The 27,521-nt window shown below is 39.8% G+C and overlaps 2 protein-coding genes across 2 annotated transcripts; both read left to right on the top strand.

Annotated features, from left to right (window-relative positions):
• Positions 1 to 735: 735 nt before the first annotated feature.
• Positions 736 to 1,838, top strand: LOC134653975 (enhancer of split mbeta protein-like). Its single transcript, XM_063509343.1, has one exon. It carries the CDS (start codon positions 909 to 911, stop codon positions 1,650 to 1,652), a length of 744 nt encoding a protein of 247 aa, XP_063365413.1. The 5' UTR covers positions 736 to 908; the 3' UTR covers positions 1,653 to 1,838.
• Positions 1,839 to 23,777: 21,939 nt separating this feature from the next.
• On the top strand, positions 23,778 to 26,985 carry LOC134653974 (uncharacterized). Its single transcript, XM_063509341.1, has 3 exons — positions 23,778 to 23,912; positions 24,239 to 24,383; positions 25,469 to 26,985. The coding sequence occupies exons 2-3, from the start codon at positions 24,246 to 24,248 to the stop codon at positions 26,537 to 26,539; spliced, it is 1,209 nt and encodes a 402-aa protein (XP_063365411.1). The 5' UTR covers positions 23,778 to 23,912; positions 24,239 to 24,245; the 3' UTR covers positions 26,540 to 26,985.
• The last annotated feature ends 536 nt before the right edge of the window (positions 26,986 to 27,521 follow it).

The following is a 27,521-nucleotide window of genomic DNA, read 5'->3' as shown; positions in this document are numbered from 1 at the left end:
TGTACAATCATGCTCGTTGAGGGAAAACATTACTAAAATTTGAGGTTATGATAATTCACTCAAACTGACGTATGAAGGGCGGAAAAATAAACACGTTTTGGTTCGATGTACATTGCAGCTTTTCTTAGCGCAATTCTGCTCTTTGAGTGTTACATGGTGTTACCCTACTTTAATTTGCAGTACATTGCTACTGACAAGATTTGCTTGACGCACTATATATATCTATATTTTGTGTGTGTGTGTGTGTGTGTGTGTGTGTGTGTGTGTGTGTGTGTGTGTGTGTGTGTGTGTGTGTGTGTGTGAGTATATTGATTAAATTAAGGACGAGAATGTACCGAAGCATTGTGGGCGTTCAATTTAAGTACCTTATTGATAAATATTTACGTATTTCAAAAGGATTGTTTATACATAATATATAGTTATGTAATCCTAAAAATCGAAAAACCTTCTTTAAAATAATGTTTCATCCTGATATTCATCACTTACTTATTTATAGAACTACATTTTTAATCATTATCTAAGCTTTAGGTTGTTTTATTTTGATTATTTAAATAAGTAGGAAGCTAGCTCAATGTATTTTCGTATATGCGTTAGTATTCTTGTAATAATAAATACTAAGTCAAAGTAAGTTGGTACACTTTATTATTGATTAGAGAAACTAGGTATATTCGAAAATAAAATATGTTGATGATTTTAGATTACTTTTGACGTTATAAAGCAATATGTCTAATAATATTCCATGAGACAGCTGTTACTTAAATCGTAAAATAAAAATAGTAATATTGTCGTGTGTGGCACCCCTGCTTTTATCACGGGCGTTTTGCCACAATCGGTGTAGGGCGCATAAAAGCGACGCGATACTCGGCGCGCGCTCCATTCGCTCACAGACCGCCGTGCGCGCCGCACCAATGATCCTCCCGCGTACCATGTCCCCGCCGCACGGCGCTTTCCACCCGCCGCACGCGCACCCCGACGAGGAACCCGTCTCCCGCACCTACCAGTACCGCAAAGTCATGAAACCCATGCTCGAGAGGAAGCGAAGAGCCCGCATCAACCGCTGCCTCGACGAGCTCAAAGATCTCATGGTCACGGCCCTCCAAGCGGAAGGAGAAAACGTCTCCAAACTAGAAAAAGCAGACATCCTCGAACTCACCGTCCGACACCTCCACAGTCTCAAGAGAAGGGGTCAGCTCGTGTTGAAACCGGAGATGTCGTATACAGAACGCTTCCGTGCTGGATTTACACAGTGTGCTACTGAAGTGTCACAGTTTATTGCCAACGCGACGTTGGCCGCTAACGCGATGCAGCGTCAAGGCCCAGTGGACCCCCAAGCCGGGGCGAGGTTATTGCAGCATCTCAGTGGTTGTATCCGGAGGTTGGAGAATCCCCAGGTTGTGCAGCCTCAGCCGATCGCGCCTAATGGAGTCGCGCGGCCGACGCCGCTACCGGCAGTAGCGCAAACACAGCAACCACAAGCACCTCAGCAGGGTCCGGAGAGGACGTCGTTACACGAGCGAGGGTTGAAGAGGCCAGCAGAGGCGCTGGTGGACGTGGAAGCGGCGCTTGCGAAGCGAGCGTACGCGCCGCCGTCGCCGCCCCACAGCCCCGCCTCCGAGCCCGACCCCGCCCAGTCGATGTGGCGGCCCTGGTGACGGCTGTGGCATGAAGACGTCAGGACTGTGTGACCCAAGTTTAGTGTGATACGAACTTCGTTTATTTATTGTACGTTCCTAGAACCGATGTGTGTTATCGTTAATCTTTGCATGGTTAGTCGTTCTGCTCGCTTACGCTTGTTGAAGTTTGTGTTTGGAATTAATAAATAAGGGTTTTGTTTTTAATTCATAATTTTGTTATTTGATATCCTACTTCAACACGTCTTCCGCGTCGGAAATAGCATTTAATACTTGTTTAGTTACATAGACTCTTAATGGTAGACTAGAATAGTGCCTAAGTTAACTCTGTGATATTAAATGGTCTTAAATCATGGAAAGTTTTTAATATGCAATAGTAATTGACTGCGTTTGATCCGCAATTGTTAATTAAGGAAAAATAAACATTCAGTAATGATTCCTAAACTCCTTGTTTTGTTTAATACCGATAAGATATAAGATACATGATAACTGGCTGAAGGCTAAGAACGAAACAATTTAAAACTACCCACATGAAAATGACACACAATAGGTTCGACTCGATTTCTATCATCTAGAGAAAAAATACTCTTAGAAATTAATTTAACGGTGAATTTCGTGATTTGTCTAGATTGTTCAATCATAATAATAGTAATTCAAAACCAGACAAAACTTTAAATAAAAACTGCTGACATGCTGACAAACTCATATCGATCCCACACAAATTAGGTACCGTTACCATTATCAGTTAACATTTCTCAGTAACTCTGTAATCATCAAATGATAATTCAGCAATTAATTTATCAGCTCCCAGTGCCTATCGTTTAACAGCTGAGTACAATGGGCGATAAAATGATTAGGGCGATAGATCTTTTATGAAATGGTGTAAGGAAACTTGATTGTGTTGGCGAAATGTCAGTTCTCACGCGCTGCCCGCCGTGGAGCGCTAAATTGCACTGAGCATCAAGATAAATCACAGATCTGTACCCCGTTTTTCTAGGATTAGAATAACCTCGAAAGTAGTGGTAATTTCGAAATAATAAGGTTCGTATGATATCTAATATTGCGGTACACTAATAATTATGTAAACGGCGAGTTACTCAGATTTAAATAATTTTGGAGAAAAAAAGTTGCCACTACTTTTGAGGTTATAAAATTTCTAATCAGAAAAATCGGACTATAGTATACAGACATTATCCACATATTTCAACGGAAAATTGTATAGTATACAGCGACAATATTAAAGACCGCTGTCACTTGTCTTATCTTGTCGTTAGATCAGTGCGCACAAATGATAAAGCCGCATCGCGTCACATCGCTTAGGAATAGGTTGCATTTGCATCGCGTCGCGTCGCGTCGGCGCTTAATTAGGAAACCATTGACCTATAATATCTAAGGACGGGCTAATGGGGCACTAAAAATCGTACTAGGTCAGCGGTGTTACCCACGAATTCCAGCCAATCGTGCAGTCTAACGCGACTAGTTGCGACCAATAGCGCGCGTAATGCGAACTCGTCAACCAATCGCGCTCGTGATGCGAACTCATCAACCAATCGCGTTGTAGCGATTTCACACCGCTGTACTGGCCCCTGTCATGCCTCATTTTTATTGCCCGTAAAGCCAGTCCCTAGATATCTATGTCAATGTAGGAAACGGATAACACGACGGTCATTTGTCACGAGCGGTTTTTTATTAGGGTTCCGTAGCCGAATGGCAAAAAACGGAACCCTTATGGATTCGTCATGTCTGTCTGTCTGTCTGTCTTTCTGTCCGTCCGTAAGTCACAGCCACTTTTTTACGAAGCTATAAGAACTATACTGTTGAAACTTGGTAAGTAGATGTATTCTGTGAACCGCATTAAGATTTTCACACAAAAATAGAAAAAAAAAAACAATAAATTTTGGGGGATCCCCATACTTAGACTTAGAACTGCAACTCAAAATTTTTTTTTCATCAAACCCATACGTGTGGGGTATCTTTGGATAGGTCTTTAAAAATGAAATTGAGGTTTCTAATATCATTTTTTTCTAAACTGAATAGTTTGCGCGAGAGACACTTCCAAAATGGTAAAATGTGTGTGCCCCCCCCCCCCCCTGTAACTTCTAAAATAAGAGGATGATAAAACTAAAAAATATATGATGTACATTATACCATACAAACTTCTAGCGAAAATTGGTTTGAACGAGATCTACTAATAGTTTTTTTTTAATACGTCATTTATCCCCTAAATACGGAACCCTTCATGGGCGAGTCCGACTCGCACTTGGCCGCTTTTAAGGCGACTGGAAGAATATTCACTTTTAACGAAACTAAAAAATTATTAATCTTTGTTGTTCATCTGATAACTTGACTAAAGTTCTTGCAAGTGATATTCTCATGATACCTCAAAGAAAATATTAGTTTTGACTTCATTTGAAAAGTCCTGTTTAGACATAGGTACTTATAGTCTGTCAAGCTGGATACCTGTGTAGCAATGTAAAGCAAACTAAAGCAATGTAAGTAGGTACAATGAAATGTAAACAAAACAGTTCCACAGATTTTAAGAGAGGTCAAAAAAGGCGAGTGGCGTGATTAACAATTTGAGGCGAAGCCGAAAATTGTTAAAAAAGACGTCACGAGTATTTTTTGAATCAGTTAAAGAACGAAGAACTTACTTTGAAATAAAATTGTAAAAGCAAATATTTTTCATTCAAGAAGTAGCAAAGAATGGAGGGTACGGGCGGGAGAATAATGAATGAAATAAAAAAAACATGTTTATGGTTCACTCATCTGTCAGAGATGACAATTAAAATTAGGTTGGCAACAATGTATTTCATACAATATTTTTTAAGTGGTGATTACACGAAGTATCGTAAAAGTGCCAAAAAGATACTGCGTGTATGCACAAATACTTTTTTGGGGAATAGACTAAAGACTTGTCTTGACAACTATAAGATAGGGGTTTAAAGGTGTGTGCACGACCCTTTAAATGACAAATAAAAGTACGGGAGTAGAAAAAGATATATTATAAATGACACGCGATTTTCGAACAATGCAAACGTAGTGTTTCTAACCCGCGATTTTTCAAATTTGCCGCCTTTTTCTACTGACAAGATTTGCTTGACCAAGTATAGTTATATTATTAGTGCGTAATTATTGTATTTAATCTAAAATTTATGTGTTGTTTGTATTTACTATTATATTTCTTCAAAGTCAACCTATGTATAATGTTTTGCAATAAGGGATTTAAAGTTTGAAGTTAAATTTCGCGCCTACCTGAAAAGTAGTAGGTAACCCTGAAGATCCATGGCCGTGGTGCTATCTTCGCGCAGGGAATTAGTTCGACTCACAGAGAGCTGAAGGCCTACCGCGAATCACGTTCGACGTGTTGTCTCTCTGTCGCACTTGTAAATTCGTACGTAAGTGTGACAGGGATGCAACACGTCGAACGTGGTTCGCGGTAGGCCCTCTGTTGCGTGCGCGGCCGTGGGAAGCCGGTGAAAATGATAATTGTTATTACATTGATAATCCATTTGCTCAATATTTATACGAGTTAGAAAAAAGCAGCCAAGTGCGAGTCGGACTCGCCCATGAAGGGTTCCGTAAATAGGGGATTTATGACGTATTAAAAAAAAACTACTTACTAGATCTCGTTCAAACCAATTTTCGGTGGAAGTTTGCATGGTAGTGTACATCATATATATTTTTTAGTTTTATCATTCTCTTATTTTAGAAGTTACAGGGGGGGGGACACACATTTTACCACTTCGGAAGTGTCTCTCGCGCAAACTATTCAGTTTAGAAAAAAATGATATTAGAAACCTTAATATCATCTTTGAAGACCTATCCATAGATAACCCACACCCCACACGTATGGGTTTAATGAAAATAAATTTTTAAGTTTCAGTTCTAAGTATGGGGAACCCCCAAAATTTATTGTTTTTTTTTTCTATTTTTGTGTGAAAATCTTAATGCGGTTCACAGAATACATCTACTTACCAAGTTTCAACAGTATAGTTCTTATAGTTTCGGAAAAAAGTGGCTGTGACATACGGACGGACAGACAGACGGACAGACAGACATGACGAATCCATAAGGGTTCCGTTTTTTGCCATTTGGCTACGGAACCCTAAAAAGGAGGTAGAAGGGAAAATTGCTGACTTTTTTATATTTGTTTGAAACTGTGTGCAATATTTTATACAGCAGCAGTATATAAAACTGCAAAAAAGACCTACTTTACACTTCGTTTCATCCGTTATTTTTTATGTTGACTGTAAGATCGCACTCTCGGCCCCTTCCCAAGCCAAAATACATCAACTAAGCTCTTCTCCAGATATATCCATAGCGAAAAGCTTATGACTTTTTTGGCTTTAACGCTTCGGTAAAAGTTCTCTGTCATCTTGGCGAGATCATTCGTCTCGTCTAAAAAAAAAAAGTCTATTTTTTTATTCGGTAGACTGAAATGACAGTTAATAGAATGAAATGACATTTCATGTTCATACAATTAACTGTCATTTCAGTCTACGGAATAAAAAAATAGACTTTACCTTGTTCCGAGCTTTCCCACCAGAAGAACTTTAATGTATCTGCCCACTACCAATCGCTGAGCTGTCTCGGTTACCATGATTTTCCTGAGGATCTTCTCGTTTTAAATGCGGTAAGTAATGAGTAATATTTTAAGTAGCTTGCTCATCGGATCCATCCGTATAAGGTACGGTGATGGTGATACGGTCGCATTTTGGGCTTGTCAACGCCACTGACATATTTAGTCGTACAGTACAGTTGTTGGTGATCGAGTCTTAAGCTCTCGCTTTTTGTTATCATTACAATTACAAAATATTACTTAGTAAAAATAATACAAAATTTATTCGTACTTACATACTTAATTACAACAGACGAACTAACAACGAAAAGAAAAGTTTTAAAGGTGACCCATATTCGGACCAAGTTAACTCTACACCCCCCACATTGACGTGACAAAAGTGTAAAAGGGTTAGCATAAACGTCAAATTTCTACGAAGATATCACGTTTAGCGATAAGGAATGCACGGCCGATTGTGTACTCGAGTGGGAGCTATTTAGTTTTACCAGCTAATTTATTTCTTGTAGAACTTAAGTAATCTCACTTGTAATTTTATATAAATATCGATTATCCTATGTATCACAACAATGTTTAACGTAAAATGTATCCACGAATGTCGTGTCGGTACAAACCCGATAGGGTATCACGGCACTTTTCTGTTTGATTCATTATAAGATTTTAGTATAGAATAAATAAATAAAAAATAAAATAATATTTTGTCGTGTCAAAGTCTGTTCTCTGTATCACTAAAGGGACCGAGTACAACATCTACTAACGGTAGTCTACAAGTGGTAAGTACAAGTCAAGATCGCGATCTAAACTCTCGCACTGTCGACTCCCGCGCACCTAGAATTAGTTCGGGCCGTAATTGGGCGATGTTGCGTGCGCCGCCGTGGGAAGCTGGAAATGCCACGGATCGCCGCAATTTGAATTTAGTTATGGCCGAGAGCGCTTTGTTACCTTTTTTCTGGTGCCTCTGGCCTTGTAGTAGTTCTTAGCCGAGTTCCATAATGGATCAATTTGTTGGTTACTTTTACCTGAAGTGGTGTTTAAACATATATATGTAAATCACCATCAGTCATACTTGTGATATGAAGAGAAACGAAAAGAAAATTACCAGATAGGCTCTAATGGGTAATAATTTTAGTATTTCTTCTAGCTTATTTTATGCTATCGAAAATAAAATAGGTACTCAGGTTGGATCCTAATTTCTCATTCATCTCGACAGATCATATGTAGGAACGTATCAATTCTACTATGTGTATTACAAATACAAGATAGCCGTTATATGAGAAAATGAGAACCTAAATATGATGCTCTTGATTTTGTGTAGGTACTGACTTGTACTACTAGCAGTCCTAGAACTTTCTCAGATCCTAATATAAGTACAAATTATAGTCATTATTCCAACTGACACGATTTCAAATTATTTTAACTACTCCTCAGATGGCCTTTGTTGTTTAAATTAACTATAATAACGGGCAGGGCTTCATCGAATAGGTCACGGCCCTCCTAGACTTCTGATACACTTGGTTGAACAATATCGCTCAGCAGGCCCTTCTTTACAAAAGGGCCCTTCTTTATTTCATAGGCTGATTGTTACGGCCTTTTAAAGTGTAAATCTTAATTAGATAATTATTGTCTAAGATTATTTATGCATTCTTCTGCCCCACCTTGATGCGTAATTCTATTGTAGGGCTTGGTCCTTAGCCCGATTAGAATTGTATGGTGTTGCACGCAAAAGAAAGATAAAATGTAACTTATTTTGCAATTGCGTGAACTTGTCAATAATAGTAATTGCTATAATTATCGGGGCGATCCAAGTTGCTTAAGGGGCCCAGTGATAATCAGTCCGACGGACAATATCGGCCTGCCAAACAAATTGCCATTGTTTACTTATCAATATCGACATACACTAACAATTAATATAGCAAACACGTACTCTTACATAGGTAGATAAGATACTTAAAAGATATTTAATCGTGACAATCACGAACATGTTCAGAAAACAAAAGCAGTGAAACAGAACATTAAGTTCGCGTCACGAAATGGACCTCAACCTGGAAACTCACATAATTCTTGAACCAGCGCTGGTCTTCAGTAGGGCCCTAACACATTAGCATTAATATTAAGACCACGTCATGAAAGTACTGCAATACCTACCACTGCTAAAGCGACAAGATAACTTCGACAACCATTAAGAAGGGCAATTATAAGTTATGTCTCAGACGAGATGACCCAGGGTATCTATGAAAGCCGAACCCAATAGGAGGAAAGGTAAAAAATGAGAGAGATAGCCACTCGTAAGGCTCTACGGTGGTCTTGGCTCCAGGTGCAAACAAGTTGTGAAAACAGAGCAAAAAAAAAACCGGCCAAGTGCGAGTCGGACTCGCGCACGGAGGGTTCTGCACCATCAACAAAAAATAGAGCAAAACAAGCAAAAAAACGGTCACCCATCCAAATACTGACCCCGCCCGACGTTGCTTAACTTCGGTCAAAAATCAGGTTTGTTGTATGGGAGCCCGACTTAAATCTTTATTTTATTCTGTTTTTAGTATTTGTTGTTATAGCGGCAACAGAAATACATCATCTGTGAAAATTTCAACTGTCTAGCTATCACGGTTCGTGAGATACAGCCTGGTGACAGACGGACGGACGGACGGACGGACGGACGGACAGCGGAGTCTTAGTAATAGGGTCCCGTTTTTACCCTTTGGGTACGGAACCCTAAAAATGCAGTTTTATCCTGCGACAATATAAGGTCAGCATTATATGTAATAAGTTTCCAAGTTAGCAAAAGGAAAACTTTGCACTTAAATGCCGTAATACGTTTGCGTGGCTACGGGGTAACTGTACTAAACCTATCCATAGTTATTGAATAGGCGTTAAAATGTCCTGAAGATTCTGCTTACAAAGTTGGCGACATATAATTAGACATTTCCTTACAAAGTTACAAATTAGTTTCTAGTTAGATGGAGGTTAAGTCAATATAGCCGTCGTTAAACTCTTGCCGCACACTTAATATTTCTATGAAGCATTAGTATAGTAGGTGTAGGTAATGCATTAGAATTTAGAATCCTGTTTGATTTTATCGATGTAGTTACACTACATGCAGTCTTGCTACATCGTTAAATATATTATATGTACTATGCTAATTTGATTCGTTGTAGCAACTCCTCTTAAATATGTTGTAATACTTAGGTCATACTAACTAACATTAATAACTTGCTGAAGGGAAGGAATGAGGCTTCTTGGTGAAGAAACGGTATAATAACTAAGGATTTAAAAATTACTTTCAAACCGTGGGTCATTCAAACAATTAAGTTACACAAAACTATTTGTTATGCTGTAAAAAGTAAAAGTTTGTCTTAAACTCGTGCCCAATGCCCAACACTGCATCGAATCTGTCTCTTTATGTAACTCTTTCAATCCGCCTTTCATCTCGTCAATAGAAAGATACCCACACTTACATCAGCTTTCCTCAGCATCATAACTCGGTAACCATAATCTATTCGCCATCCAATTCGGACTCTGTACCCTTCTTTACTTTGTTATCGCTTACGGAGTCATCAATGTATAATGAATCATGAATTAGAGCTGTGGATTTACGGAAGCAGTCACGATCGATGACGTCACGGCACGTTGATCTGTTTTTGAATCATCCGGTAGCAATAAATAAGTGAGTAATGTTTCGAGGAATGGACGCTGTGATTCCGAGATGCGGATTGTGCAACGTGATACGCAAATTACTGTACATACCCGTGCGCTGGTACAGCATTTTTTTATGTAAGGTAAGGTGGGGATTGGGGAAGACTATCACCGGGGCAAGACCAACACTTGTGTGGAATTATCGTACTGTTTGTCTTGCCCCGAGCAAAATAAACTATATCCGTCTTAACCCACCTTAACTTTTTAAGAACTTTTAGAACTTCCAGAATGGATAGATAAATAATTATTGTTCAATTTAATATATCAATCTAGTCACAGTAAAGGTGACGATCGGATGACAACTGCAACCCTACTGTTGCGACATTACTGCTACGGCCATGACGCGGGCGCTGTACTTATCTATAAAATATATGTGTTTGCGTGATAAAATAGGTAAAAGGGACGGATTAAACGTCATATGTCATAATCGCGGTAATGCGGCGGCGGACTTCACTATTTTTATCAAGAAAATTAACAGATACAGCGGCGATGACGATTTGTAAATAGTAGGTAGAAAACCCTTCAGATTTCTCTAGGACACTATTGCATATGCAACTATAAGTTTGAGCAACAAATAGCAACATATGCAGAAAGTAATATCAGATTAAACAGTCCGAATATTGCGGTAACGTTGAAATAATGTAGAATAGAATAGATTTTAAGAATTCTATGTCCAGAGAGAGAGAGAACATTAATTTAACAAAAAATTGCTACGGTATTGTTCCATTTAGAGAACACAATAACAAACAATTAATAAATACCTAGTTATCACATTTCTTTGTCTTTGAGTGTTGAAAGATTTATCTGCGATAAGTGATAGTGACTAATTTGGGTTTTCACGCGTCGTTTCTCAGTGTCGATGATAAAATTTGATTGTTTTTATCATTGTTATTATATACATGTAAGTAGTTTAAAACGTGGCGTGGTTGGTAGATATTATATAAACAGGTAGTGACTATCTTACGACTCTTTTAAATAATTATAATACATAAAATTTTATCTGTTTTGTCATGTAAGGGAACACAAACATCACTTGAACGTTATGTTATCTTTTTCGTAAGTGGGATGAAAAGAATATAGGTACCCTACAGAAGATGCCTAATTGCCTATGTTTTACCTATTTTGAAACAACAACAAATTACCACGAGTAACAAAGGTTATACTGCCTCATTCTGTAGCCATGCTAACCTATTTTCACTTAGGATGGAAACGTACGTAAATTAACTTATCATTCATAACCCTTATTGTAACGAGATAAGGTCTACTTATGTTCCGTTACCTGTGTTGCTGCAAGCAATACCATGTTATATTTAAGAGCCGTCGAACTAAGCTAGATAAGTCTGCCACGGACGTGAACTCGTGAATGTCTGAGAAAGGCACGACCACACATGACCTTCATGTAACTAGGCTAAGAAGACGGCACGGGCAACTGAACGTTACGGTGCACGTTGCACGTTGCGACGTTTACGTTCATGAGTTTACGATTAGGTACTAGTATCTTCCATATGAGTTGCTTTTCGTTCGCTACCTTCAAGACCTCTAGATCTTTCTTAGCCATCTCTAGATGGTGTGATTTGACATCTCCGATACTGGTGACAGTTATAAGACAAGACGAGAATTGGTAAAAGGAAGATGAAATGAAAGGTTATACGAATGTTACGATTGCTAGCACATTGTTCAATTGGGTCTAATCTCAAAGACTCTCAAGGCAGTCTAGAAGTTCAGCGAGTTTTGGCTGTATTGCGTCAAGAAGTCGCGCGTCAATTTGCAGATTGCTGGTCTCGAGGTCCTCAACGTAGTCTAGAGGTTTCTGTCACAGTCTATTCGGGTCCCGCTGTGTTGCGTCAAGAAGTGGCACATAGAGAGTTAGAGACGCACATTGAAGGTAGTCAAGAGGTCCTCAGGTTCTCACCTGATAGATTCGTACACGGCATATTCGGGTTCCGGCTGTGTTGCGTCAAGGAGTCGCGCGTCGAGTCGTGATTGCGGCGCGCGCCGCCGTCACGCGCCCGTGCACTCTGCACGAGCGCCGGGGGACGGACTTGGCTGATTTTCTTTACTTTAGAAGTTCTGACGTGTGTTAGCAGATAGGACACGTTCGTACGTCCCAGTATTATGATAATACTATTACTTATTCTGTGCCAGTATGTATGTCTAACACTATGTTAACCTTTTCGAGTTTCAAACAGATTAACTGGGTTTTAGACATAATAGACAGAGGTCCAAACCGCAGCAATCCCTAAAATAGGTGAACTGATCTGGCTAAGATCGCAGGGCCCGGGAAACCTTTATTCAGCGCAGTGGACCTCATTCCGGAGTTCCGGAGACCACCGCTTGGTGACACTACTGTTTTGTCGATAAATAAGAAATTAAAATAATAAATAAACGAATTAATGATGGCAAATACTTGCAATGGATGCGGTGAACAAATCAGTTCGTGTAAGTTTATGACATGTTCCAAATGCACGAAAATATATGACTTAATCTGTGTTCAAATACCGGATGAGGTGTTCAATGGCCTGAAACAAGAGGAGAAGGACGAGTGGTTGTGTCCCTGTTGTAAATCGGCCCGTCCAAGAGGAGACAATAGTCACACCCCAGTCCGTAGCCGCGACTCCATTGATGGCTACGTGGCAAGAGATTGTGTCACCGTGTTCCGGGGCTCTCGCCCACCCCTCCCGATTTTGCCACCTTCTCCAGTGACGAAAAATGAAGACATTTCCGTTTGTTCTGCACTAGTCCTAGAAGTTCGTGAGCTGCGAAAAGAAGTACGAGACCTGAGTAATTTAAAACTTGAACTGCAAGAACTAAAAGCACAAGTGATGGTTACATCTTTCTTGCAGCGTAAGGTTGAAGAATATGAGGAGAAAATAGCGGCGCAAGGTCTTATCATAAGTGACCTTCAGAATAAAACTGTGACTTCAAAACCTAGCCCAAAGAGGGCCCGAAAGCAGAAGGCAAAGAAGCGGGGACAGATAACAGAGGAAACCGTCATAATAGAAGCACCCGTACCAGCACCCGTGGCAGCACTATCGGAGGGAGCGAAATCCACACCTGAAAAGCCTGCCAGCTGCCCATTGACACATGTCCCACAGGAAGGTGTAAAAAGTACTGACCTAGAAAGTTCTGTCCTGTTTTGTAACAAAGAAAAGGATGTTAACGACCATCGGGAAGAAGGCAACAGCGAGCGATCAAGAGTCAGTGGGGTTCCTGCAACTGAAAATCGATACTGTTATCCTACCTGGTTCACTGCAGATATAATTAAAAACATCAAGTTTAAGCATTTCCACTTAAAAAGGTACAGAGAGAAAGGAGAGCTTTTTAATCTGGAAATGTTTAGATACTATAGGACGCATGTGAAGACTTTGATTGATAGTGCGTTCCGACATTACATACGCAGTATTGAGAGAGATATTACTAACGATCCTAGTAAATTTTGGAAATTTGTTGACAGTAAACGGAAGGATAGACGATGTGACATCGAGTTTGTGTACAAAGGGAAGACCGTGACGGGGCAAGAAGCGGCAGACTCTTTTGCTGAGTATTTCGCCTCAGTATTTCAAGAGGATGTTCCACTCTTGAATGCTGAGTTGGCGGCGCAAAGTTGTGCCGGCCTTCCAGTTAGTACTGCACGCGTGGCAGTGGAAAATATAGATGCTGCAGACCTTCGTAAAGCAGCAAAACGTTTAAAAGCGCGAGCTTCCGCTGGACCTGATGACATACCATCTTTTCTGGTAAAAGACTGTATTTCAGTACTTGAGACTGCACTTCTGCACATTTTCAACTTAAGTCTGAAAAGTGGGCAGTATCCAGCCTGTTGGAAGGTCTCGAGGGTGACTCCTGTTCCTAAGAGCGGCACAGGTCGTGATGTGTCTAATTTCAGGCCTATAGCTGTGCTACCAGGTTTCGCCAAGTTATTTGAGTCCATAATAGAAAGTCGCATCAGCCAGCAGATACAATGTTGGTTGAGTGACAGTCAGCACGGATTTCGTCGTGCTCGGTCTACTGTCACTAATCATGTCAACTTTGTAGACCAGGTCAGAGATGAGCTAGATGCAGGTCGGCAGGTGGATGCGGCTTATTTTGACTTCAAAAAGGCATTTGATCTGGTAGACAATGACATCCTGCTTCAAAAATGTAATGCCCTGGGTTTTACGCCTCACCTACTGAAGTTTCTATCTAGTTACCTTCGTGACAGAAACCAGTATGTTGAGTGGGGAGGTTATAGTTCAGGGCCTTTTTTCACTCGGTCTGGCGTGAGTCAGGGTAGCACTCTCGGCCCAACATTATTTACGATAATGATAAATGACTTGCCGAGGGTGGTACACACTGCTGGCTGTTTGTTGTTCGCTGATGACTTGAAGCTGTTTCTGGGAGCAGGAGACAAGTCTCATTTGGAGGATCTCCAGAGGGACATCGACGCGGTGACCGAGTGGAGTGAGAACAATAAACTGCATTTTAACACCTCTAAATGTAAAGTTATTACGTTCTCTAGAACTCGGTCACCTCACATTAAGCAATACAGCATTAAAGGCGCATTGATGGATCGCGTTGATGAGGTAACTGACCTGGGACTGACCTTGGACTCGAGACTTGACTTTAGGACGCACGTTACCAACATCTGTAAGCAGGCGAATAAGGTCCTGGGGTTTATCATGAGGGTATCGAGCAAGTTCTGTGACACCCGTGTTTTGCAGCTGCTATACAACGCCTATGTGCGCAGTAAACTTGAATTCGGTGCTTGTGTCTGGGATCCGCACGAAAGTAAGTATACCCTCATGATAGAAAGAATCCAAAGGAAATTTGCTCGATTTCTGTATAGGAAAAAGTTAGGATATTATCCTTATTTGTATCCATCATTGTTTGTCAGTGGTATGGTCGGGATGGATACATTAGAGTTGCGGCGGAAGTTGTTGCTGATGGTGCATTACTATAAGCTACTGCACAACCAGGTCGCGAATCCATCTGCACTGTATAGAATAGGTCTGTCTGTGCCGCCCCCTCGCCGTCGCCCCGCGGCGGCGCCGGCGCCTGTTCGCGTGCCCGGTCACGCGCACGCGCTGGGCTGCAAACGCTCCCTCTGCAAGAGCTGTCGCTCTGTTTAATGATATGTCTCTGCGGTTACCCGAAGTGGATATTTTTTATCATGCGTCTTACCAAATTGTTAAAGGCATGTATAAATTTTTGAATTTAATATAATTGATGACTATTAATACTTATTTGCTTGATTGACATAATTGAATTTGTTCCTGTTTTTGTAACGTTGACATGTAATTTTTATAGTGTAAGTGTAACATAGCATGCATAATAACATTACTTTACTTATAAGCGCCTTGGTTTATTAGACTGTAAGCTTATTTGTGAATAAAATGAATAAAAAAAAAAATTCGACCGTTAGGTATGATGGTGAGAACAGTGTGTTCATGTCATCTAAGGTTATCTGTAAGATAAGCGTCAGGTAGCAGCATTGTCGTGAACTCCAATAATAGCGCAGCCAGGCTTAGCAGCAATAGTGACCCTCATACAAAATAGAGGTTGTACCTATCTTGCGATCTGACAGCTGATTTATCAAGCGTCTTATATGGATTTATTGTTTCTCCGTAGTCCGTCTCTGCATTTGGCTCGCCACAGGCGATAGTTTTCCCACGCTCGCAGCCGACCCGCTCCGCGGCCGAGTATTATAGCTCTGCCATTTGCATTCCCCTCCGCCCCACCACACCCCTCTCACTGCCTACCGTATTACACTGCCAAAGACACAAGCTCCAATCAAAACTTGTAACACAAGACGCCATACGCCTTCTTAAACCGGACAGGTTGCCGCGAGAAAACGATGGCCAATTCGTTTCTTAATAGATCAACCTCGTAGTGTCTACTGGTAAAACATGGCCAGAACATTGACGATCATTAGATTTGCATTAAATCGATTTGTTATCTACGCTTATAAAATAAATAAGAATGCGTGTTTTTTGAATTGTAAAAAGCAGTAAATGGTAGTCTGAGAGTAAAGTAATAACAATTATTGTTAATGGTGCTTAGAAATGGCTAATTAACTGAGAACATCACATTAAATACTTACATTCACTTGACCTCTCAGTAATTCCAATCTAAAATTAAATAATAGAGATAAGTAGTCAATTTTCAACTTAACATAACGACTGCCATTTAGTTCAGCTTGGATAAGGCACTCGACGATCAGAATTGGAATTCTTGGCACTGATTAGTCCAGCAAATTGTTCGTGATTTATTTTAGAGCCGATAACATTTAGCAATAAAATAGTTGTAATGCAAAGGTATAATTTTGTACGGGGACAGTGAAACTGTCAATACGTCTTTCGTTGTCTATCAGGGACATCGATTTAGAATTCTAAATCGATGATCGTATGACGGTCTACAAGCTCTTTCGTCGTTTCTAAAATTTGCGTTTGTACGCAAACTCCACTTACAGAAGGTCGGTAGAGCAGAAGTGCGTATACAAATACGAGAGTCCTTGCCCTATGATGACGTTCTTCCCAACCAAAAATTGCGTAAGTATGCCTGTCTTCTCCTCATTGACCTTATACGGAATCTATTGTAACAGTCAAAAGTACAAATAAATGCTTGCACTAAGCCCAACAAGAAATGAAAGTATTGAGCTGAAAACAAGTAGCTACATGCAGATGTAACTCGTAAGCAGGTCAAATGAACGCAAAAAATACACAAAATAGGTAATTGGAAAAGACATGTGAAATGAGTATTGAGTGCAATCGCTTCAATATTTAAAGAAACCAGTAAAAATCTACATAATAGAAATTGAGCTACAAACGGATTTCAACAAAAACATTTACTCTGTCAAAGATTGTTAAGGTCTTTTCCTCAACATGAATGCGGTGGACAATGTTTGCTCTTGATTCCAATAAAGCCGGTCAACCACTTAAGTACATAAAGAATAACGCGCGTCAGATGAACGGGTTTTTATATCATTTCGCGATATTTGCCTCTGGTTTTATCAATGGCGATTAACTAAAAAATAAGTCAAGATAAAGATAAAAGATAGTTATTCAAGCAGGCATAATTACAATGCGCTTATGAACGTCAAATAAAGCTACACCGGCTCCAACCCTACACCTCTGCCCCGAGAAGATTTAAATCCCCCCTCAATTGGAGGAGGGTATCCCAATATGGGACCGGCAACAAACTCGGCACTACATAATACAGTTAGATAATTGGGGCATGGATAAACGAGAAACCTGGACAAATGCAACCAAAAGTCCTAACCCGGTTCCTTGGCATCAAAAAGATTATTCGGGGAATTCCCGGTTCTCGCCATACAAACTCAGTACCGGGAGCAAACCCTAAAAAAGATCCTTTAATTACTTAATTGAAATTTTGGAACCTCTATATGAATTCCAGGTTTTTGTGTTTTTCTTAATTTTGACACGTTAAGGTGACACGACGCCTTTGTAGGTAATTGAAATGAATTCGAATGCTTAACTCCTTAACTGTTAGGAAAAGTAACGCATCTAGCATCTGCATCTAGCGTAAACACGCATAGCCATCATTGGTGCGATAGCCTCACTCGCGAAGAATGGAGCTGTCTATTTAAAACAGTCTGCGCGATTGAGAAAACAGCCCGCCTCCCGTTCCCACGCCGAGCTTCCGGCGAGGCGAATTTTGACAGATAACTTCGGATTACTAACTATATTGGTACGGACAGCAAGTGCTGCAGTTGATTTAATTTAGTTCGTTTTGCGCGTTCGTGCAGTGAGTCGCGAATGACGCGGCGGTGTGGAATTGGCAAGTAAAGGACGACTCGCGTTAGACCGGGCCGTGTCCGGGCCGGAGCTTCGAGCGCTTCGTTTTCTATGGAAAGAATCACGTGAACACATTTCATCTGTCATAGAAAAGTAAGCGCTGGAAACTCCGGCCCGGACACGGCCCGGTCTAACGTGAGTCATCCTTAAATCAGCGCTTTTTGCGTTTGGCTCTGATAATCTTGGCTTTTCTATGATATAGGAGGCAAAAGAGCAGACTAGTCGCCTCATAGTAAGCAATTAACATCGCCCGTTGACACCCCCAACACCAGAGGGGTTGGAAAAGTGCGTTTCTTGAAGGTCCTATCGGTCCGAAAATACCGCAGGTTCGCAGTTCATTCCACAGTTTATAATTATATTTATAGCTGTGGCTTCTTCCATTTATACAAACTCAAAAGGCGGGTTAATGATAAATAATCAGACCATCTTTTGGGTGTCAGCTCTTCTTAGGAGTCTTTGTGACGAAACTTTGGGCTAGAAAATATGATAGAACTGAACTGCAAGTGCAAGGTAGGACATCTTGCAACTTGCAGGACTTATATGGCTTTAAGGCGACTGAATGAGGAGTGTCTTTTCAAAAGGGCTAATTTTTGTATGGTGTTCAGAGAGAAATAAGCCCCTTTTAAACGAGTCGCCTCGAATGATAAACGCCAAGCTCATCAAAATTAGAGTCCGCCTAAACTTAACACCTACTTGAACATAATAAAGTCCGATTTCCACGCGATGTTTACTTTCGATCAAAAACGATTGGTAAACATTAAAAAAACATATCCATGCAAATTAATTCGCAAATTTGCCCTGCTGTCGCTACTGGAATGGTCTTCAATTAGGCTCGAGCGGACTAGTCGTAAGCCTTTATTGCCCGCAGTCAATTTATTCCATCCAACCAAAACGATTCCGAACGCAAACTTAACTGTCCGTAGTGGGCGGAACAAAACGATATTGTCTTGTTTGCGATTTTGGGAACTTTCTTTGTACAATTCTGCTATTGTTTAAGAGCCCATCAACGTGCACACTAGTGCCACTGCTAAATAATCGTGATTATTTAAATTTAACGAAAGATATTTTAAAAAAGGGGGCCGTTACGTACTGTATCTTGTATTAAAGTACCTTTTGAATTCATCAAACTAGTTTCTATGTTGCCGGATTCGTCAATTTACGCGTCTAAAGTTAAAACGGCCGTTTTTGTTTTGAGTTTACAGTCGTAAAGTCCATTGCATCAATAGGTAATGTTTTTATATATACAATGATAGGAGGCAAAAGCCTAAGCCCACTAGGCAATACTCGTATTGGGAAATCATATAGGCTCTAGATGATGATGACTACGATGAATTCAATAGGATTCAAAAATATGTTTCTATAGTTCACATACCTACATACCAGGAGGCCAATAAATGATATCATTTATTTATCAGTCGAGCGTGCTTTTCGCTCGTATCCGTCCGTACGAGACGCACGGGCAAATTATGGCAAAATGACATCAATTTAAAGTCTGAATGTAAATTTGAATTGGCCTCCAGTTCAATATACGGGGCTGTGACTTATCTTTCGGCCTCGAGCTGCAACAGTAATGAAATGTTTCTGTCACTTATACTTTGCCGACTACGTAAGTACCTACACAAACAATAAAGGTGACGAATAAATAAATAATTTAAATATATGTACCCTCAAACCCTAAGTTACGATTTTCAAATAAGTAGGTACCTATACTTATATTATCTATTTCTTATTTTCTATCATAAAAGGACAAAAGAAGCTTTTTAGCACGTGCCATTTATGATAGTTGCTTTCAAAGGCTTTAAGGTTCTGAAGGATTAACTGCATTATTGTTTATTTTAAAGTTTCAAGGATTAAGGTAAAGGTATTTGTTATTGTTGTGTTTCTATAGAAATAAGACAATAACTATTTGCTACGCATAGGAATCTATGCGTAGCGTAGGTAAGTGGGATTTTAAAGTATTGCTCGACGCTAGGATTTTTTTATCAGAGGCATTTTATCCTCAAAGCTTTAACCGTTAACCCGATTGTATATTATATATATTTTTTACGCAAAGACGAATGAAAGAATGATATAACTAGGGTTGCAAGCCTGGATACATAGATTGTGTTTTTTAACTTGAAAATTTGCATGGTGCTGTAATCGTGTACAGGAGCAGATGAAGTTTTGGACTTTGGACAAATGCTAGTGCCAAAATTAAACCTACATCATCTTCCTGACGTTGTTTCGGCTTTTTGTCTCAGCTCATTGGATAGCCTGGGGTCTGCTTGGCACTAGTTTTTACGAAAGCGTCTGCCATCTTCCGACCCAGAGGGGAAACTAAATAGAAACTAGGCCTTATTATTGGAATTGGTCGACTTTCAAGTATAGTGAATGCTTTCCTTCAGCGAAAAGCGACTGGTAAAGATAAAATGATACCTATATCATACTTGAATTCTAAAAAGCTTTTTGGTTATGACTTATGAGCCGCAGTTTGAACCTGCGGGCTCCAGATTAGCACGCTCTTATCGCCAGACTAACCGTCAGCGCTTAAACCTACACGTATAGATACATACGTAGTCATATAGATCGAACTGTCGCAATAGCCCGCTAAAACAAGCGACGGCATGAATGGCCGTCCATATGAGAACATTACCGGCCGCGGTTCCCACGCCGCGATAAACAAAAACGCCCACCGCTGCGCTGTCGTCTTTAATTAATGGTAATGAAGCTGTTACGCGCCTCTCTGATTTATCAGTACCGTCACAGATAATAGTACTAAGTACAGAAGACTCACTCTCTAACAAAACGCGTCTGTTACGATCAGCACAGATATGGCCGCTAGGTGGCGACAGCGCCGCGCGCGGTTAATGGCTTTCCCCAAAATTGGGGCCGAACGGATGTACTTTTAGCTACCTGTAGCAAAGCGACGAAATTGCGGAGTGCAACACGCCTGGTAACGTTACGATTGACCTGGCTATGCGGTGATTTGCGTTTAGTGTGATGTCCTGGCTCAGCATGGTTCCATTTTTATCGACTATCACTATGCCCGTCACTTTCGCACTTACATACTTGTTAGAACGTGACAAACGATAAAATTGCGACCGTGCTACTAACTAGGGCTGGAGTAGGCGAGCAGCCGGCAATTAATAATTAGGTAATTAATTATCTATGGTGATTAGGTAATTACCATACATAATCGTGGTGGTGCCTAGATTATAAGGCCCTGGTTAGAGGATTCCACTGATAAATTGTTACCTGTTAGGTACCTACTTTTGGTCTACATTTTATTATAATTACTAGTTTTGTGATATAACTACCACCTCCAAACCAGCCCTAGTAGCACGGTCGTATTTTTATCGTTTGTCACCATGCCTGTCACGTTCTAACAAGTATGTAAGTGCAAAAGTGACGGGCATAGTGATAGTCGATAAAAATGGAACCGTGCTGAGCCCGCAGGGCTGTATTTTTTTTGTGTTTAAGAGATTAAGGTATGAATGTAGTTTAACGTATATGTAGGTAGTTTAAATTAAGTAATTGCGATTGGTACTATTACGAGTATGATTAGATTAGTGGATACAAACATGTAAGTTAGACCTCTATATATTTTATAAACATGTATAACACATTTATATTTTATAATAAACTTTCTAGAAAAAATATATAAAATACTTGAAATAATGATTCAGCAAACAAGCAATGTGTTAGAAGAATGATGTTACTAGCGCCATCTATTATCGCGTACTCGTATCAATAGTTCGTAGTGGTTGCACTATGTGTTTGATTAAAACATCATGCACATTGCACATAGACAATCATTATCTAACCATTTTAATAGACATACGGGTATTTTCCGCCGCAATCATAACTCGATATTATAATAGCAATTAAAACAGAGTTAAATTTGATTAATCTTAATTTTGATTCTGTTTCGACTTTAATAAGTGTCATATAACGCATTTATTTACATTGATTAGATGAATGTTAGTAGGTATGTTATGTTTGTAAAGTACCTACTCTGTATGCGTCACTGTGACTCAGAGGGTGGGAATTTCATGGTTTAGTCTACCCTGGGGTTCACATAGTCGTAAATTCTTGCATGGAATTTTTGTAGACATAATACATTCTTTTACTAAGAAAATATTAAGGCACTTGAATAAAAGGATGTTGTTTTATCTATGAAATGCTGGAAAAGTTAACGGAATAATTTTGTATTTTATGGCAATTTTTCTAATACAATAGCTTTAGGTATATAGTTGTTATTATTTACTACATACTGCCGTATTCGAACTTCAAGATATTCACAAGAGACGACACGTAGGTACTAGATCCATTCTAGATACGTTATAGCTTAGATTTCAACTAGTTCTCTTTTGCAGCGCAATTCGGGCAACCAATGTCACTTTTACGATAGATCGTGTTAGATATCTATTAGATGTGAATTAGATCTCTAAGTAATATCTTGTGGAAATCGTTCAAGAGTATCTTCAGAATCGCGGAAATGTCAAATTTGACAGGTTAGATCTTAAACATATCGTTATCGTATCTTGGCGAGTTCTAATAGATGTCTATTACAAAATCCGAATCGGGCCCATATTTGCATTATTATTTAATTATCACCACGAAGATACCAGTGGATTTTGTGAGGAGATTATAAAAAACCGGCCGAGTGCGAGTCGGACTCGCGTTCCAAGGGTTCCGTACATTAAGTCCGACTCACGCTTGACTGCATATTTCTAATAGGTTTTCCTGTCATCTATAGGTAAAGAACTATTTTGTGTAATGTTTCAAAATTTTAGACCCGTAGTTTCGGAGATAAAGTGAATGGTCGGACAGACAGACAGACAGACGCACGAGTGATCCTATAGGTAAGGGTTCCGTTTTTTCCTTTTGAGGTACGGAACCCTAAAAATACCATTAAAGTATGGAAGAAAATGTCCATAACACGACCACACAATTTCTCACAATCACTACAGGAAAACGATATGTAGAATTGTAGATTCGGTTCGGTTGTATACCTATCTGCCATTCATTTATATTAGTAGATAGTATAAACGTTTAAATTTTTCTCAAAATTGCAATAAAGATAACAAGCCGCTTTGATGTTGCCGTTTCAAAAAACAACGATAATTTTCATTGTATTATAATGGTCAAAACGTTAGAAAGGCAGTCCCTGCAGCCCTGCACCATGCACGCGCGCATACCTGGGGTCCATGGTCCCAAAAGTCCCGACGAACAGTCCATTTAACGTGTCCCTTTCCGGATCATGCCATTTATTGCGTGGGTTTTTAAAACTTTTGTCTATAAATAAAAGCCCTTTGTAAATGCCGACATAGCGGACCGAGATCAAATTAAAAATTTATTGCTAAACAGGCATAACCATAGTTAAATCAGACATAATCGTATACAGTTATGGAGAGCCTTTTGTTTATAATGCAGTAGTGTTTATGTAGCGGTCAAAGTAATTGTTTAAGGGGCTGTTAGGGCTATAAAAGTGTGATATACAAAACAATTTAAGAAAAGTTAGCGGTACCATTACTGTTCTTTGTCGGTACTTGGTTTTGATGATGTTTATTTTTAAACTAGGTATGTTTAATTTTTAATTCAATGATACTTACATAGGGAAAATTGGGATTGATAAAACATGCTCTTTTTTAATTTATTAAATTTTTTATGATTTTAATATTTTAAATTAACTTTTATGTCGAAATTAAGAGTTTAGATTATAGTTATCTGACACATTAGTTTGCACATTCCATACGGCCTTATTAATTACATATATATGATAAACAGAGTTCCCAAGTCAAAATAATTAAAATTATGGTATTAAATACTGCTATTACCATACATGTAAAAAAGGCAAAGCTACACTTTGTAATTAACTTAGCTTTCTGGTATACCGCCTATCATGAACATGTGAACTAAATGACTACCACAGTCGTCTACATTGCCATTCACGAATCCAAAACAAGGACTTCCTTAATTAAATAATAACTCCCAACAAAATTGAACAAAAGCCAAATAAATCCCACCGTATGCATTCCATGCGATAGTCGAGGCATGGTTGAAATCCGAGCGGCCACACGTGGTCATGAATGGGAGGCAGGCAGGGCGCAGGGCGCGGGCGGCGGCAGGCTTTTTTCAGGCAGTGCATTCCGAGACGCCGACGCAAGCGGGCGGCCCTGCGCGTCCCAATTTTGAATTTGTATTTTGTGTTTTGTTTTTTATGTTAGTGTTGTGAATTTTAAGGTGAGTTTTTGTTTATCTATTATCTTTATAGGGGTTTAGGCTTTTGATGAGAGCATTATTTATTCGAACTTGTAGTTTTCTTTCTGTTTTTAATTTTTTATGTCTTGATTTTTAACAAATTTAAAGTGGCTATGTATATAAAAGATTACCTATTTACAAATTGACCGCTATACCTAGTAGGTAATAGGAGAGGCTAATGGTCTAGCCTAGCACTTAGACCACACAGAAAGCAATTAATTAGTAGTTTGACACCGCAGGCCACACCGCAAGTGTTTTCTAGTGATATTTTTCGTTAATAATTTACAAAGCTTTCTTATTTCTGTCAGGTTGAAGATGTCGTTCGACCCAGCCCCGCTGTCCAAGACAGCCAAGTACAAGAAGATCACCAAGCCCCTGCTCGAGCGCAAGCGGCGCGCGCGCATCAATCGGTGCCTTGATGAACTGAAGGACCTCATGGTCGGAGCTTTAGAGGTAAGAACAAGAACATTACTATACTATCTTATACTATACTACCTAGTTATATTATTTATTTGTTATACAAATAAACTAAAATAAACCTAAGAATGAGTAAAACCATACTACCTTCTATTTGATTACATCAAACATCAACATTTATTCAGCAAATAGGCGACAAGGGCACTTTTACACGTCAACATGGAATTTACATACAACCAAAAAAAAACACATCAATAATTATGAAATACTGCTTCTGATTAATTTTACAGTAAGAAGTGTAGCATTTCTTTTTTTTTATATATTGAAAAGTTTTTAATTGCAAGCTTCGACTCCAATGCTTAGATTAAACGATATCTCGTTTAATCTCAATTCTGTGATTGCTAACACTTCGTTTGGATTTTTGTAAAATAACTTAGCAGTCAAATCGCTGACCAAAGTAGGTAGGTAGAATAAAAACAGAACGTGCCGACACAGAATGAGGTGAGCGCAAACGCATTATAAATTTAAATGTGATTTTATACTTTTTAATAAAACCTGTTAACTCTAAAAATAAAATCAAAAAGAGTTTAATGAGCTATAAGAAATCCTGAATGAGCCGCCTGGATGTGTTTATATGGCTACCTAATCACTTTCATTAAAATGATAGCCTTTAGATGTTTTGCTCGTACTAAGATCGTAATTACCACGATGTAAATTAGCATCGGACACCGGTTCCCATATACGAGCATCTACGGTCGTCGTTTACTGAGGGCCTACCGCGAACCACGTTCGACGTGTTGCCTCCCTGTCACACTTACGTACGAATTTACAAGTGCGACAGAGAGGAAACACGTCGAATGTAGTTCGCGGTTGCCCCGCAGATCATCAATGTGCAATCCATCATGCATTCACACGCCATTTATTTTTATCGCGTCCCGTCGCCCTTCTGTTTATTATAAGCAAGATCAACCCAAGCGAAACTGGATATAAAAGTACAAGTTTCATTAAAGAAACAGGAGGAGCGTGTCTCGAATAGGTACAGTTATAATGTTACGTTTGCCCGCGCATCGTGAGAACCTCGCAACGCACCTGCTCATATTGTCTTTTTGCTTTGTCCACAGATCGATGATGACAACCTGAGCAAGTTGGAAAAGGCCGATATCCTTGAATTAACCGTTAATCACTTGACTAAGTTGCACAGCCCGAAAGATCCAGTTATGGAAGCGAAAAAGTTTCAAGCCGGCTTTGGACAGTGCGCGGCAGAAGCGTGCCAGTTTATCATGTCCGTTCCTGATTTAGACTCAAAAGTCAGCCAGAACCTTATCAGCCATCTGTCGAGGCTGATTACGGTGCAGCCCTTGACTATTCAAGTGCCGGAGCGTCCACCGTTTTCGCCCCCAACTTCGCCATCTTCAGTCATCTCCGATCGACATCACTATTATAGCGACCAGGACCGATCATCTTCTGATGCGGAAGATTCTGTTTATTCCGGGGAAAGTGCCTCGAAACGGTGGTCGAACCCGAGACCTCCCGCCAGGCAGCCAAAGTCCGTCTCCCCGCCGATGTCCGGTCTGCTCACCACAGTCGATAAGCTCCCCGCGCCGCAATACAATGCTCACGAACAATTGAATATTGGCAACGGACAAAGGAGCGGTGCGTACTTCAACAGAGTCCCGGCCGACGCTAAAGACGTAATACTACAAAAAATCCGACAGCACATAATGGACAAGCGAGGGAACGACCACGTCGAAGTTAACGTTAGCCCGGAGATGCCAGAGTCGAGATATTTGCACAGAGATGACGCCTACAGGGGCGATTATGCGAGCCATTACCCAGCGGGAGTTCCGAGCAACAACGAAACGTTGGACCTAAGAAAAGTGAGGTCACCGGCGAAATCTGTTATCAAAGCCGGTTCACCAGAAAAAGCCGTCGCGTACCGCGGCTCAAATAAATTAGACGCGACTCCTTCGGCCGAAAACAAAGAGCCGGCCAATCTTCCGGAACAGTGCCAATTGCCGATGGATTACAACAACTTACCACCTAAAAAGAAAAGGAAACTGATTGAGTACCAAGAGTACAAAAAACAAGAGGAGGCGAGACGTCTGGCCGAAGGTTTTTATGCGGGGAAAAAAGAGTATTGCGACGGACCTCCGGGGGACGAGCTCGATGCCAACAAATGGAGGCCGTGGTAATGTCTCAAGGCAACATCTAGGCCCCATACTGTAGATCTACACATAGCCCTATTTTTTACAAGTTTTGACTGAAATGTATGTTTTAAAATATAGGGCCCTAATTGTGATATTTAGTCTCTTCCATGACAAAGCTTTAATTTGTTTTAATTTATATTATGTACTGTTGGATAATTCCAGTCGTGCCTTAGCTATTAAATTTAAGTTGAGAATTGGTATGCGTATTGTTAAGTCAGAATATTTGAAATTATATATGTGCCATTATTTTGATCTCGTCTTCCGAATGTGACGCGATGTCTTCCAAATGATTGAGATGTTGTATTAATGCCCGAGTTTCATATTATGTCCTACGGACCGTGTGTGTACGTGCTATTTTTAGATGCGGTTTTGTAACAATGTCATTTGTTTGTTAATGCAATTATTATAACAATTAAAATTATTGATTATATATAGAAGTTGTTTAATTAAAATAAATGTAATACCTCTCCAACTCTCCATTTGATCCCACCATAAGTTTGTAACTAAAAAATCCAAGCCTGATAAACGGCCCCATTAACAAATACAGCTGATAGTGGCAGTGACACAGACCTCAATGAGAGCACAGATAGTGAAATGGAAGGAATTGAATATACATGATTTTGTTTTTATTATAATTCCGTATTTTTCCCCGTGCGGTGTTCGATTAGAATAACGCCAACCTTTTCTTTCCTGTGGGGTGTCGCATAAGTCGACTAAAGGTACAGGGTTAAACCGTGTTGTGGCCGATGGCCTAGCAATTTGTCATTACAATATTACACTTTTTGTCGATCTTATATAAAATATATATTTATGAAGATTATTTTTCCCTAACAAGAATATAGCAATAATTAAAAATAGTTACATCGTGTTTTACAGCTCTATATATTTCACGTGAAATCAAAACAAAACAACAATAAAGTACTTAGTTCTAAATTCAAATTCTGATAAACGACTAACCTAATAATTG

Source organism: Cydia amplana, chromosome 14 (assembly GCF_948474715.1).
Source record: "Cydia amplana chromosome 14, ilCydAmpl1.1, whole genome shotgun sequence".
NCBI classification, from domain to species: domain Eukaryota; kingdom Metazoa; phylum Arthropoda; class Insecta; order Lepidoptera; family Tortricidae; genus Cydia; species Cydia amplana.
Note: the sequence above shows the minus strand (reverse complement) of the source record. Positions and strands in the feature narration are given on the sequence as shown.